At 41.9% G+C, this 14,887-nt stretch overlaps 1 protein-coding gene across 5 annotated transcripts in view; it reads right to left on the reverse strand.

Moving 5' to 3' along the window:
- Positions 1 to 14,887, reverse strand: part of WDR72 (WD repeat domain 72) — a 558,532-nt gene that overhangs the window by 74,476 nt on the left and 469,169 nt on the right. For all 5 annotated transcript variants that reach the window (XM_068275478.1, XM_068275479.1, XM_068275474.1 and 2 more), the window contains 3 exons: positions 11,708 to 11,784; positions 11,234 to 11,316; positions 8,533 to 8,710 (listed from right to left, as the gene is read on the reverse strand). In XM_068275478.1, the coding sequence (XP_068131579.1) occupies positions 8,533 to 8,710; positions 11,234 to 11,316; positions 11,708 to 11,784 (338 nt within the window). The remainder of the gene's footprint in view (positions 1 to 8,532; positions 8,711 to 11,233; positions 11,317 to 11,707; positions 11,785 to 14,887) is intronic.

The raw sequence follows: 14,887 nt of genomic DNA on the forward strand, positions 1-14,887 counted from the left end.
AGGGGCCTCTGGAGGTGGATTGGAGTTCCTTTACAACATAATCCCTGGCGCTGTGATTGAATTTAACAGCCTGGAATAGGTGCCCCTAATATAAGTAGCCTGATATAGGTCCGGCTGCCCTCTCCCTCACCTTAGACCCCCTTCAACGCTCCTCCCTCCAGAAATTAGAGCAGCAGGCATAGGCAGGGAACACAGACTCACCTCTTCCAGGTTCCATTCGATAATGGAGCTCCGTGTGTCGCTGGTCTTCTCTGTCGACAACTATGCTCAATCTATGCCTAGTGGCAGCATTTTGTGTCTATGGAGGATTGAGAGAGGGGTCTGGAATGTGCCGAACGGGAAAGGGCCCATGAAATTCTGGCAACAGAAATTACGTGAGAAGTAGTGATTAAGTGAGTTGAGAGCCAGCTATAAAAGCTTAACCCAGGATTAAAATAAGTGCCAATTAAAATGCAAAATGTTAGGGGTTACTGTGCTAGATGTGCAATCAAATCAAACATAATGTACACCCTCTGCCTCCAGTTTTTCTGTTTGATTTTAAATACAGAGCAAGCAATACTTAGCACAGGTTCAGCACTGACTGATGTCAGACTGTCTCTCACAGAGGACTGCAAAGTGGAAAAAGGTAGATGTTACCTATGCCTTGATACGGGGGTGTAACACCTGAACTAAGAACGATACAGAGGCTGACATTTATTTCCTTTTAAACCATACAGATTGCCTGGCTGTCCTGCTGAGCCTCTGTTTCTAACACTTTTAGCCATAGACCCCGAGCAAGCATGCTGATCAGATGTTTCTGACTTTAGGCTGATTGCATTCAGACCCTACAGCAGCCAAAGAGATCAGCGGGACTTTCAGGCAACTGGTATTGTTTAAAAGGAATTAAATATGGTTGCAACCATACCTCACTCAGTGAAGGTGTACTTTAACCATCCCGGCTCCCACACAAAATTAGGCAGGCTGTGCCCCCCTCTGCCTCCCCACATGGTATTTTGTGTGCTTTCTGGTTGCACAACAGCTTCCCCTTCAGTGTATCCATCGTGTAGCTAAATACCTAGGGGCTCCTGACACTGCAAGTCTTGGGACAGGACTAAACAAAAGCAAAAGGAGCGCTTCTCTGGTGAAACACCTTCTTCTTTAATAAGCTTCACAATTAAGATAAAATTGCACTTACTAGATCCACATAGATGTAAGGCATATCAAACTCTCAGGTGCTAGGTTGGTCAGCATCACAATCCGTCAGTACAGCCTGCCTATGCCCCCTCCGCACTATGGCCAGCAACACGGGATAAAAAACGCCACAGGAACCTGAGTGACAGCGTCTGGAAAGGATGGACCCGGTAGCTACGTGCGCCTATTGCGTCATTACGCGTTTCAGCGCTCTGCGCCTTCGTCATTCGTCTTGGGACAGGAATTGGAAGCCAGTAGGTCAGGCATGTCCAAAGTCCAGCCCGGAGGACTAATATGGCCCGCTGAGCCTTTAGCCCTTCAAAGCTCTCTACAGTTGTTAATTCCATGCAGAAAACAGGCCGTAGCTCGGGTGCCGCATGCAGGGGCCACCTTGTGTTGCTACTCTACCTCTTTGCTCGATTATAGGTTATCAGCCACCACTGTAGCAGTAGCAGCCACTGATTAGCAGCCGCCACTATGCCAGCAGCAGTAACAGCCGCTGATTAGCAGCTACCACTGTGCTAACTGCACACGGTATATAGGTTACTACCCATGGAAATGTTTCATTTGACAAAATGTTACAAATACAGTACATCTAGCAGCAATCAGCAAAAAAATGTGTTTCATTTTGTTAGTTCGACCCCCTAGCACTCTCAGGAATGGCGATATGGCCCTTGTCCTAAAAATGTTTGGAGATCCCTGCTCTATTTGGCTGCATGGCAGCTACACTGAAGAGGAAGTGGAAGGAAGTAGAGAGGACCTATCTGCTGGAACGAGGTAGAGTAAGGAGCTCCACTGCAGCTACTCTGCACCCAAGGACCTGGTCCCTTAGCCCCTGTGGAGGCTATTGTTACACCCCTGCCTTGCTATAAGTCATTTGTATAAAATTGCCACATCAGATTTAACTTACAGAATGAAAACTGTAGAAGTTGCCAAGAAAATCCAGGAGGAGATTTCTAAGAAATAGCAGGTGTCCACTATATAGCCAGGCCTTTCCTGTAAGAATGTGTCTCTGCGGTGAGGAGCAGTGGTGGAACCTTATCCTCCTTAGTGCTAGGGAAGAAATGGAAGTGCTGGTGTGGCGCCTGTGCAATTTGATTTTGTGTAAAAATACACACCAAATCTGATTTCTCCTACATTAAGGAGTTCTCCAGTAAAAAGCACAAAGGAAGAAAAGGAATTGGCTTTAGGTTTAAAGGACTCAGCATGCTTTCTCTCTACCCTACAGAAGCTTTATGGCGAAGCCACGGGAAACAAAGAAAAAACATTTCAATTCAATAAGTTAAAGATGATTTAATATTAAGCTGAAGTCAAAAGCTGGAAGCTGAAGTATAAATGGATATACGTTCGCTTACGAGAAATAAGTGTCATTCGCAACACAAAATATAACGCTAGTGATTTTAAAGGAGAAAATAGAATTAAAATAAACAGAATATAGTCTGGGGAATATTAAATCAAGAAACTCAATTTTATTCTTATAGTGCACAGTTTATGTAAATAAATATTAAGCTTATAGGGTTACCTAGTATTATTGTAGTTGAGTATAAAGTACTGCACAGTAACATGTTCATTAATAGTCAATGTTCGGGATGTGACTGTGTTGTATGCACTACTGATGCAGAGGATGCAGAGAGGGGGAAAAAAGCTGCCTTTAGAAAAACAGCTGATTGATTGTAAAGAAACAATACAAAATACAGTTTACTTATCGGACACCCACTCCAAACTTGATACTACAGCAATTGCAGGTGAGAAATTATTACTATAGTTCATCTTTTAAATGTAGATTTGTTTGCTCCACAGATCGTCACAATGCAACTTAAAATATTTATAAAAAATTTGCTATACGCTCTCCATTATCCTGATCATCTTTTTTACAAACGGGCTTAAAGGGCTTATTTTTCTTGTTTCTTTTTTTCTTTCTAATGGCTGTGGTCTCCATGGCAAAGAGGTACCCCTGATATCCTGATTTCCCTCTCTCATGCTGATACCAGCATGCATGTCTTTAAGCAGTAGTGGAAAAAAAAGGCACCCCTCCAAAAAGCACAAGTATCAAATGCTAATAAGTTTTGTTTACTCAGGAAAGGTTTATGTGCAGCTTAAATATCTTAACCATGGGGCAAGACTTTGAAGCATGTCATCTCGGCGCCATGTGCCATCCGCACAGGGACAGATCTAGGGGGGGGGAGGGGCAAGCGGGTATCTTGCCCCAGGCGCAGTTTGTTGAATTCTTAAAAAGGTGGCAAAATTTGGATGGGAAATGGCAGTTTAGGCGCCAAAACCTGACCTTGCCCCAGGCGCAACTTGGTCTAGATCCGTTCCTGATCCGCATAGCACCTCAGTTGGGTGCCGCAGCTTTTGCATGGGTAAATTGGGGTACCGGAAATCACTGAATTTTCTCTGACTCAAAGAAGGAATAGTATTTAACGCCACTGGGAATTTCAGTGGCCATCTCAGCGGCAGCGTACTGATGTGTATGCCAAAAAAGTACCTTGTACCACACAAATTGCTAAAATGGTAACATGGGATCCTTTAACCACTTGCCGACCGCCCACAGCCCATGGGCGGCGGCAAAGTGGATCCCCTAAGGACCGCAATACGCCTTAAGGCGGTGCGTCCTTTTGCTACGCCGGGGGAGCGATCGCGTCATTGATGACGCGCGCTTCCCCCGGCAACTGGCTCCGCCCACCCGCCATAACATCCCGCCGGCCATACGGAAGCGCCGGCGGGATGTTAACTCCGCGATCGCCGCTACAAAGTGTATAATACACTTTGTAATGTATACAAAGTGTATTATACAGGCTGCCTCCTGCCCTGGTGGTCCCAGTGTCCGAGGGACCACCAGGGCAGGCTGCAGCCACCCTAGTCTGCACCCAAACACACTGATCTGCCCCCCCCGCCCACTGATCGCCCACAGCACCCCTCAGACCCCCCCCTGCCCACCCCCCAGACCCCTGTTTGCACCCAATCACCCCCCTAATAACCCATCAATCACTCCCTGTCACTATCTGTCAACGCTATTTTTTTTTTATCCCCCCCCTGCCCCCTGCCCCCTCCTGATCACCCCCCCACCCCTCAGATTCTCCCCAGGACCCCCCCAGACCCCCCCCCCCTGTGTACTGTATGCATCTATCCCCCCTGATAACCTGTCAATCACCTGTCAATCACCCATCAATCATCCATCAATCACCCATCAATCACCCCCTGTCACTGCCACCCAACAATCAGCCCCTAACCTGCCCCTTGCGGGCAATCTGATCACCCACCCACACCAATAGATCGCCCGCAGATCCGACATCAGATCACCTCCCAAATCCATTGTTTACATCTATTCTCTCCTCTAAACACCCACTAATTACCCATCAATCACCCATCAATCACCCCCTATCACCACCTGTCACTTTTACCTATCAGATCAGACCCTAATCTGCCCCTTGCGGGCACCCAATCACCCGCCAACACGCTCAGATTGCCCTCTGACCCCCCCCTTATCAATTCGCCAGTGCATTAATTACATCTGTTCTTCCCTGTAATAACCCACTGATCACCTGTCAATCACCTGCCAATCACCTATCACCCATCAATCACCCCCTGTCACTGCCACCCATCAATCAGCCCCTAACCTGCCCCTTGCGGGCAATCTGATCACCCACCCACACCAATAGATCGCCCGCAGATCCGACATCAGATCACCTCCCAAATCCATTGTTTACATCTATTCTCTCCTCTAAACACCCACTAATTACCCATCAATCACCCCCTATCACCACCTGTCACTGTTACCTATCAGATCAGACCCTATTCTGCCCCTTGCGGGCACCCAATCACCCGCCCACACGCTCAGATTGCCCTCTGACCCCCCCTTATCAATTCGCCAGTGCATTAATTACATCTGTTCTTCCCTGTAATAACCCACTGATCACCTGTCAATCACCTGCCAATCACCTATCACCCATCAATCACCCCCTGTCACCCCCTGTCACTGCCATTTCACAGGTCATTTTGCGACATTTGGTTTCAAGACTACTCCTCACGGTTTAGGGCCCCTAAAATGCCAGGGCAGTATAGGAACCCCACAAATGACCCCATTCTAGAAAGAAGACACCCAAAGGTATTCCGTTAGGAGTATGGTGAGTTCATAGAAGATTTTTTTTTTGTCACAAGTTAGCGGAATATGACACTTTGTGAAGAAAAACAATTCAAATCAATTTCCGCTAACTTGTGGCAAAAAATAAAATCTTCTATGAACTCACCATACTCCTAACGGAATACCTTGGGTTGTCTACTTTGTAAAATGGGGTCATTAGTGGGGTTCCTATACTGCCCTGGCATTTTAGGGGCCCTAAACCGTGAGGAGTAGTCTTGAAACAAAAATGACCTGTAAAATCCTAAAGGTACTCATTGGACTTTGGGCCCTTTAGCGCAGTTAGGGTGCAAAAAAGTGCCACACATGTGGTATTGCCGTACTCGGGAGAAGTAGTATAATGTGTTTTGGGGTGTATTTTTACACATACCCATGCTGGGTGGGAGAAATACCTCTGTAAATGACAATCTTTTGATTTTTTTACACACAATTGTCCATTTACAGAGTTATTTCTCCCGCCCAGCATGGGTATGTGTAAAAATACACCCCAAAACACATTGTACTACTTCTCCCGAGTACGGCGATACCACATGTGTGGCACTTTTTTGCACCCTAACTGCGCTAAAGGGCCCAAAGTCCAATGAGTACCTTTAGGATTTTACAGGTCATTTTTGTTTCAAGACTACTCCTCACGGTTTAGGGCCCCTAAAATGCCAGGGCAGTATAGGAACTCCACAAATGACCCCATTTTAGAAAGAAGACACCCAAAGGTATTCCGTTAGGAGTATGGTGAGTTCATAGAAGTTTTTATTTTTTTGTCACAAGTTAGCGGAAATTGATTTTAATTGTTTTTTTTCAAAAGTGTCATGTTCCGCTAACTTGTGACAAAAAATAAAATCTTCTATGAACTCACCATACTCCTAACGGAATACCTTGGGGTGTCTTCTGTCTAAAATGGGGTCATTTGTGGGGTTCCTATACTGCCCTGGCATTTTAGGGGCCCTAAACCATGAGGAGTAGTCTTGAAACCAAATGTCGCAAAATGACCTGTGAAATCCTAAAGGTACTCATTGGACTTTGGGCCCTTTAGCGCAGTTAGGGTGCAAAAAAGTGCCACACATGTGGTATCGCCGTACTCAGGAGAAGTAGTATAATGTGTTTTGTGGTGTATTTTTACACATACCCATGCTGGGTGGGAGGAATAACTCTGTAAATGGACAATTGTGTGTAAAAAAAATGAAAACATTGTCATTTACAGAGATATTTCTCCCACCCAGCATGGGTATGTGTAAAAATACACCCCAAAACACATTATAGTACTTCTACTGAGTATGGCAATACCACATGTGTGGCACTTTTTTGCAGCCTAACTGCGCTAAGGGGTCCAAAGTCCAATGAGCACCTTTAGGCTTTACAGGGGTGCTTATAATTTAGCACCCCCCAAAATGTCAGGACAGTAAACACACCCCACAAATGACCCCATTTTGGAAAGTAGACACTTCAAGGTATTCAGAGAGGGGCATGGTGAGTCCGTGGCAGATTTCATTTTTTTTGTCGCAAGTTAGCAGAAATGGAAACTTTTTTTTTTTTTGTCACAAAGTGTCATTTTCCGCTTACTTGTGACAAAAAATAATATCTTCTATGAACTCACTATGCCTCTCAGTGAATACTTTGGGATGTCTTCTTTCCAAAATGGGGTCATTTGGGGGGTATTTATACTATCCTGGAATTCTAGCCCCTCATGAAACATGACAGGGGGTCAGAAAAGTCATAGATGCTTGAAAATGGGAAAATTCACTTTTTGCACCATAGTTTGTAAACGCTATAACTTTTACCCAAACCAATAAATATACACTGAATGGTTTTTTTTTTATCAAAAACATGTTTGTCCACATTTTTCGCGCTGCATGTATACAGAAATTTTACTTTATTTGAAAAATGTCAGCACAGAAAGTTAAAAAAATAATTTTTTTGCCAAAATTCATGTCTTTTTTGATGAATATAATAAAAAGTAAAAATCGCAGGAGCAATCAAATAGCACCAAAAGAAAGCTTTATTAGTGACAAGAAAAGGAGCCAAAATTCATTTAGGTGGTAGGTTGTATGAGCGAGCAATAAACCGTGAAAGCTGCAGTGGTCTGAATGGAAAAAAAAGTGCCTGGTCCTTAAGGGGTAGAAAGACTGTGGTCCTCAAGTGGTTAAACCCCAACCACATCAATCACTGTACAAGTAATGAAATTAAAATTGTGAATACAGTTTCCAATAAATGTTAATATGATTTCATGTATTTAATACAGATGAGAATGAAAATAAAGGGAGAATCTACTAGTAATACTTCAAAGTGTTCCTACTAATGACATCAATGCTGATACCATATAATGGTAATAATAATAATAATAATAATAATAATCATTTTAAAAAATAATACTAAAAAATAATATTAATACTGTACTTCTATAAAAAACTAGCTCCACAAAGTATTAATGTTTACTTTTGGAGTGGTAAGTGTAAGGCAGGGTTCAAACGTGTTTTGTGAATGTGCCAACGCTCATTCACTGCCCATCCAATGAAAGTCAATGGAGAATCGCATTCTAAAATGTGCGTCTTCGCATTTGCTTTTTTTTTGCATGTGTGAAAAAGATGGAGTTCTTGCAACAAATTCACACACCGAATGCAAATTTCCATTGACTTTCATTAGCCTTTCTGAAAAACTGCATGCAACATTTTTTATAGGAACGCAAATTAATAAAAAAAATGAATGTAAAAAAACAGTCTGTTTTCGGCAATAATAATTGTGACCCCTGCCTTAAGCTGTTAAATTACTATGTCTAATGACGGTCTGTCAGTCTAGCTATTTCTGTGGATCCCTTCTAAGCATTCATATCAGTTGGAGAGATGTTGCATTTGTCGCCGCTGGCACCAGGAAAGTTAAGTGAATTTTTAACATTTTAAGACTGTCACTGTTAGCAAGAGAAAGGGAAAGATTTCCCAGTGGGATACCTGTTCTGGTGATAAGTATGACAGGTGAGATTTTAATTTCGTTTAGGAAGGCTTCTTATTTCATATTGAAATGACTATGAGCAATTACATTAATAGGGGCATGGATCACATTAAAACCCTATAAGGATTTTAATGTGATCCATGTCCTTATTAAATAAATTGTTTAACATTTCACCACTCTGTAAAAAAAAAAAAAAAAAAAGCACATAACCCATTTCAAATAATTTCATAATCATTAATAGATTAAAAAAACATAATAGAGATCATATTCTCTCTACTTACTCTGTGTAGGGGTGGTATTAAGCATGTGTTCAGAATAGTCATTTTCTCCTTTTAGAGGTGTTTTGGGGTATCCATTGTCCACGACACAGGCTGGCTGCGTTGTTATGACAGTTTGTCTGAGTGGTTCCATCCATCTTTTGATTTCTGCCAGTAAAACAGCTTGCATTGCTTCTGTTACCTGTGATGTAATAAACATAACAACACCTCTTTGGTTTATCTTAGCATGCTAGTCCCTTTAATCAGTATCAATTCATATAAACCTTAATCAGTATCAATTCATATAAACCCATGTGGTACTAAGATACTGCTAAAATGGTATTACTGTTAAAATACAGACCTTACAGAGATATTTGGTGTACATTTTTATTATTAGCTTCATACTTGCTTTCTGTGTAAAGTTTGCAAATTGTTAGAAAACTGTCATCCAAACACTGTTTAAAATGGCCAATGTTGAAAATGGGGTTCCCCAAGTTTCTGTTTTTGGGCCCTTTTCACCCCATCTGCCCAAAGAAGTGGTGATAGTAGTAATGGTAATAGTATGGGGAAATTTAAGTGGAATCCTAAAGTCCCCTGTAATAGGGGAGCTCTGATTAAGGAGGAGCAGTTAAAAGGTACATTAATACCCCTAACTATTCCAATAAGTATTTAAAAATAGAAACAAAAAAAAACCATAAGCCACGCATAGTAATCCAAGCCAATGTGTTTCAATCACTGTAATTCAATCCAATGCAAGTTATTCTTTTATTGAATATTCCCCGGTGTCCTATTTGCTCCATCATTCAGCAGCCACTAAACTATTATGGTTCTATCCGTATTAAGGTGATTTCTATGGTGTATTTGGTGAATTATGTAATTTGCTAAATATGGGATTTTCTGCCACCATCTTTAATTAACAGGACAAAGATTGGGGTTTGCTAAACGGAGTTGCTCAAGAATGTAGGTGCACTCATTTAGAATTTTTACCAAAGACTCTTCCACTGCCTAAATAAAGGAAGGAGCCCAGTAGTGTTATTTGGTGAATGGCATCTTCCCCATGTCCAGGCAGCCAGAAATGACTGGCAGTACTTCAGTTGTGAGTGAATGAGTGGACAGTTATCAGGGAGCTCTTCAATCAAGTCAGAAGATTGACAAATAGTGTATTTGCGCAGACCAAGATGGATTTAAATGCCTGCAACACTGATTATAGTGCGTCACAATGACTAGGAAACTCACTTTTACCAAGATTTCTGCATGAAAATGGCAGTGAGCTGCAAAACACTATAATTTGCCACCTGGCTTCCCCCACACCAACTCCATGATGCATTTAAAGACAGATTTTAGCAAGAAACTTTAATGTCAACTTACCTGAAACCTATACTTAAGAAAAACAGTTTTGTTGTCAGTGCTTTGTTTAGGGGCCTCGTGGTCAACTTGAATAGAGTGAAAGAAATGTCTGCCAATAAACGCTAATGCAGATGGATCAATCTAAAGTATATTTTGGGTGAGGTAGGGGGTACATTTGATAAAACAATAATTATCAGAAAATAATGGTTGTCCTGATAAGTTGTGGAGTAAGTAACACATTGCAATGCCAATCTTAAGAAAAGCTCTGCTCAAAGCTGTTCAAAGCCAAACAAAACCCTACACTACTGTTTCACACTGATGAGACCCTTTAAAGCAGCATTTCATCTTTGCTCTAAAACATTATTTATTGCATATTAAATGCAACCAGGATTTTTTTTTTTACTAGATTAGCTTTCGGAGGGTTACACACAGATCTTGAAAGTTCAGTGCAGTGAAATGTGGACGCATCCGAAGTTGTAGATTATGTTATCTTGTGTTTACTTAAATGTATCAAGTGAGGAATGTGACATATTCTCTGACTGTGGAGAAGCAGCTCGGCACAGACAGAGAGTCAAAGCATGTCTGCCTTCAATACATAATGAATAAAACCAGTTATTAATAAAATGCAAAGTCAGCTCACAAAGCAAAAAACTGTACTTTTGGGAACCTATAATTTCTAAAAGAATAATAATACTTATGCACAAATGCAAATATTACCGTATGGCATATAAAAAGTAGGAAAACATGTTTTTATTGAATATTATGTCAGGGTTTTAAACCGCTTTAAAGGACACAATGATCACCTACTATTAACCCCCCCCCCCTCTAACACCAAAAGGCTCCAAGTCCTGGGGCGGGGTTTTGCAGGAGATCTCGCGTGCCGATGCACACCCATCTCCGCTTGAATGATGGAGCTCCATCATCAGTCTTCCAGCAGCAATCGCTAGGAGACTGTTAGACAGCGAAACCGCCACCTGTTTACATTGTACAGTTCTGTGATCTAGGGCAGCACAGTACTGGGGACAGCCGTGTCACTCGGCTGTCCCCTGGGGAGGCTCAGAAGCGATCGGCTCTCATAGGCTGATGCCTATGACAGCCAATCGCCGTCATTGGCTGGCGGGGAAGGGAGGGGTGGGAAAGAAATTAATTAAAAAATACACTTTTTTATAAAAAAAAATTAATAAATAAATTTAAAAAAATTTACTTGTGGGGTTGGTTAAAGAAAGCTTAGCAGACCGGATTCGGCTCTCATAGTTTGTGGACAATCAGAAATCATCTTTGTTCAGTCATACTTATTTTACATTTTTGGTGTATCATGTACACACCCAACAATACAAAAAACAGCACAATAAATGTATTTAGTATAAGAAACAAATACCTGAACGGCTTGATCCTTCCAAGATGATAATACTTTCATTAATGGCATGGCTTCCGGATCAGGAAAACTGGACCCATTTCTTTCTATGTATGGATACACAGAATAAACATTACACATTGATCTTACTTATAGAAGCGCTATAAGTATGTCAGCCGTCATATCCCTCTCACTTCAAGTGTGTTTAAGTTTTGGTGGGTTAGAATCCTTTTTGGGTTTATACTGGGACCTGTCTACCAGCTTGTGAACATATGTCATGTCCTGTGCCAGCAACAATATCACAAATGTATCCAGGCAATTCATATCTAGATGACCTGGAGCCACCAGGACATGGGATAAATTCCCCTTAACAGGGACACAGAAAGCCCTAACAACATTAGAGACTTTTTCTACTGTCAAAAGCAAGTGGGTTTGCTGAAGTTGGGCATTACAAATGTATGGTTTATACATTGAGAGTCATGCAGCTAGTACTCTTACCCTGCAGTGTATCGGTTGATGAAGTGAAATGTTCAGAACTTTTCCATTTGCCCCGTAGAGACTCCATCTTTTCCTGACTGCAAGAGCACATATAGTTATTATCATATAATAAGAATGAATAGTCCGTTGTTTAAGCTTCAGTTACTGGGTACAACCTAGGGTAATGAACTGCAATCCATATTGATCATCACTGCATGCAGCCTTAAAGCCCTTGAACCTCACTGAGAAGATGATGGTGGTGTGTTTTCTTGCCTGCTATGAGGCCTATAAAAGCATTTTGTTAAGATTGTCTACATTAAATAAAGCATTAAGAGGGGACTGGTGGGTTTCTTTTATCGGCTGATAATACATAATACTTTCTGGTAGGGCTCTCTAAACTACTAACAAAGTGACTCGCAAGTAGGAAAATCTTCCCTGGGACTAAAAACCTAAATAAGAATGTTTGAAATTTCAACAGCATCATAGGGGACAGCTTGCAAATACATGGCAATTTCATTATGGATTACCTACCATAATTACCCTGAACTGGCCATCCCCAGCATAATTCACTTTAAATTCACTTCAAAGCTTCAAATTGCATTTGGCTAACAGCTGTTCGCCAAAAATAGGTCTAACATTGCCTTCCATTGCTGCTGCAGATCAAGTGGTAACCCCAATTTCATGGTGAAGTATATGTCCTGGTGATCACGCTGATCACCACTTTATGAAAATGCCGATCAACACCAATAATTATTGGTAAAAGTGGCGATCACTGGCAATTGGTGAGCACTTGTAAATGCTGCAATCCTTTAAATGAACCATCACCTTTTATAAATAGAACAACAGATGACTGCTAAAAATTAAATTATAAAAACATAAAAGCACTTTTATGGTGATCAGCTGATCACCATCATTATAAATAGCCCCATAGCCATAAAAAACAGCTTAGGTGTGTTGTTGCAAATCAAGCTTCCAATCTCAATATCAATTTGGCAACATCCCTGCATCATTATGCTGCAGAGGCCCATCAATAAAGCCCACTTCTCTTTCCAGATGTGCAGAAGGCTGTACTGCTGTGACATGCATGCATCTGGGCAAAGCGTACCATCTTTCATTCTGAATAAGGAATACATTATGTACAAAAAATGTATCCAAAATAATCTGACAATGCTAAATTGTAGCTGGCATTGCTAAACTGTATTTAAAGCTGCAAGCTCCAAGGCTGTTAGGGCTGGGACCCACTACAAATCACAAACACAAGTGATTTAGCTTAATGATCTAGAGTACAATTGATTGTGAAGCAACATGGAGTCAATGAATAGAGGGGTGGGTTGGAGGCGCACTAAATATATGAGTGTTAAAACTTTAAAATATAAAGTGTAAATGAGAGGTAATCACTTACCTTTGCAGAAGATACAGACACCAGTTCAACTGGAAAAATATTTATTCAAAAAATTGATGACACGTTTCACGGGTCATGGCCCGCTTCCTCAGGTCAATACAAAAAATGCCTAAGCAGCTTAAAGGGAAGGTCTAGGATGATTAAAAAGTAAAAATCTACTTACCTGGGGCTTCCTTCAGCCCCTGGCAGCCATCCTGTGCCCTCGCCGCAACTCCAGTGGCTCCCGGTCCCCTCCGATTCAGATGCCAACCTCGCCAGGTTGGCATCTACTTGCGCTTCAGCGTGTGGCTCACGGAGTTGCGTTGATGTCATCCAGACTGTACTGCGCAGATGCAGAACTACAGTGCAAACTACGTCAGCGCGACTCTGTGAGCAGCACGCTGAAGCACAGGAGGCATTTTGTACTGAAGGTGACTCCGGGCCACCAGCGGGGAGTGGGGCTGTGGCAGGGGCACAGGACAGCTGCCAGGGGCTGGAGGAAGCCCCAGGTAAGTAGATTTTTACTTTTTAATCATCCTGGACCTTCCCTTTAAGGAGTAGAATGTAGGCGCCTCTAGGAGTAAAGTGTAGATCGCCTACACTATCTATCATGGAGTCAATGAAGTCTGAGAAAAGTTAGAACTCCAAGCTAGGAACAGGTAACGGCTTTGGGGCACCTTTAGAAACACAGCACAGTTCCTTTATTTCCATCCTAGCAGTTACACATTAAAGGAATCTAAAAGTGAGGGCTATATGGGAGGTGCCAATGTCAAATTCTTTTAAAAATGTGCCTTGCTTGCTTGTAGCACTATCTTTTAGCATGAATTACTGTACTTATTGAATGAGGAGGAATATGTACATCAGGTGTTCTGACTCCACTTAATCGCATACTTATTCCACATTAGTGATTCAAACATTATAGATGTAAAAGATAAACATGCCGGACATGCAAACAGTATTTTGGAATAAAGACAGTAACCTCATTTTTTTGTTCACTAATATTTTTTTAAATTTAAATTTCCACTTCAGTAAAAAAAAAATTGCCATAAACAAAGATCATTCCACTAGTCTTTTTTTTTTTTTTTTTTTAATTGTTAAAATGTATCCATCCATTTCAATCTGCAGCTAGCTAAGAAACTGCACCTGAAACTGACAGTAGAGATGTCCCGAACGGTTCGCCAGCGAACTTTGGGTGGTTCGCCTTCGCCGGCAAAGGCGAACTTTCCCGGAAGTTCGATTCGCCCCCATAATGCTTTATTGAGCAGAACTTTGACCCTCTACATCACAGTCAGCAGGCACATTGTTGCCAATCAAACTACACTCACTCCTGGAGCCCCCCCCCCCTTATAAAAGGCATAACTACCTACAGGCATAACTGTCTACAGTAATTAGTTAAGGGACAGCTGCTGACAGACTCTGCTAGGGAGAGTTTAGTTAGGCTCTTGTAGGATTGTTCCTAGCTGATTGTTATTCCTTATATTACTCCATCCTCCCTCACTCCCTCTCTCCCTCCTCCCTGAGGGAGGAGGGTCTTGTCTTCCAGGGAATTGTAGTATGTCAAAAGCCAGCTTACATACCTTGGCCGGGAATTGAACCCAGGTCTGAGTGCATGGTAAGTAGCTCACTTCACCACTATACCACCACCAACACTACATGCTGAAGCCAGCCTAGCATGTACCATTATGATATATCTAAGAGAAAAATGAGCTTGCTTAAAGATTTATAGTATGTCAAAAGCCAGCTTACATACCTTGGCCGGGAATTGAACCCAGGTCTGAGTGCGTGATAGGTAGCTCACTTCACCACTATACCACCACCAA

This window comes from Hyperolius riggenbachi, chromosome 3 (assembly GCF_040937935.1).
Source record: "Hyperolius riggenbachi isolate aHypRig1 chromosome 3, aHypRig1.pri, whole genome shotgun sequence".
Taxonomy (NCBI): domain Eukaryota; kingdom Metazoa; phylum Chordata; class Amphibia; order Anura; family Hyperoliidae; genus Hyperolius; species Hyperolius riggenbachi.